This window comes from Etheostoma spectabile, chromosome 15 (assembly GCF_008692095.1).
Source record: "Etheostoma spectabile isolate EspeVRDwgs_2016 chromosome 15, UIUC_Espe_1.0, whole genome shotgun sequence".
NCBI lineage: Eukaryota > Metazoa > Chordata > Actinopteri > Perciformes > Percidae > Etheostoma > Etheostoma spectabile.
In genome coordinates this window covers 1,552,022-1,552,767 of record NC_045747.1, presented here as the reverse complement: position 1 = coordinate 1,552,767, position 746 = coordinate 1,552,022, and the positions used below count along the sequence as shown (strand labels likewise).

Sequence of the window (746 nt, the reverse complement as noted above, 5' to 3'; positions counted from 1 at the left end):
ATTTACCCTGCAGAGACCTGAGGACCAGGTAACCATAGTCCTCAGAAATCCACCGGGGGTTAAAATTTCAACACAAAGAAAGAGGAAGATAACGGACGTCGAGCGGAATTCCCGACGGCAACAGAGCAATCCCAGAAGTGGAAGGTCGTGGATATAGACTAACAACAGATGTATCCAAGGTTGTATCCATTGGTTCCACAGATGTATCCATTGGTTCGAGGTTATTACGACATTTATGTGATGGAGAAAACTTACTTTTACTTTAAGAGTTTAAAAACTGTCAAACGGTTCAAGTGTGAGATGAATTGATTTCCACACTTCGATCAGTCTTTACTTGATTTAAGATGATCTAATACACATATATCACCTCCCCTAGTGTTTTGTTTAAGCTTCTCAATCGGTTTTGTTCTCCAACAGTAAATTATTTTGTTTACTAATTTTTCTTTAAAACCGAACATGATGCATCTTGGTGTGCTGTGTTGTTCACATCAACTGTGCCCAATTCCCAATTAAAATGAAAAACAAAAACACGTATAGTAAATGTAAGTTTTAGGTTTTTCTTACCCTTTCTGGCCTGGTTTCGGGGCTTTGCTCTTGAATGTACGGGTCTGCCTCTGCTTGAACTTGGGTGGTCCCTTCTTGGGTGTGGTGGGTCCCACTGTTGCAGACGGGGCGAGGGCGCTTCCTGCAGGGGGGTTGGCGTTCATTTCTGCTGAGGGTCTCTAAAAGACGGAACAAGCGTCGTC

The 746-nt window shown here is 42.8% G+C and overlaps 1 protein-coding gene across 1 annotated transcript in view; it reads right to left on the bottom strand.

Annotated features, from left to right (window-relative positions):
- Positions 1-746, bottom strand: part of pde6hb (phosphodiesterase 6H, cGMP-specific, cone, gamma, paralog b) — a 3,351-nt gene that overhangs the window by 1,246 nt on the left and 1,359 nt on the right. Inside the window, exon 2 of the mRNA XM_032538366.1 lies at positions 565-722. Within this exon, the coding sequence (XP_032394257.1) occupies positions 565-707 (143 nt within the window). The 5' untranslated portion in view covers positions 708-722. The remainder of the gene's footprint in view (positions 1-564; positions 723-746) is intronic.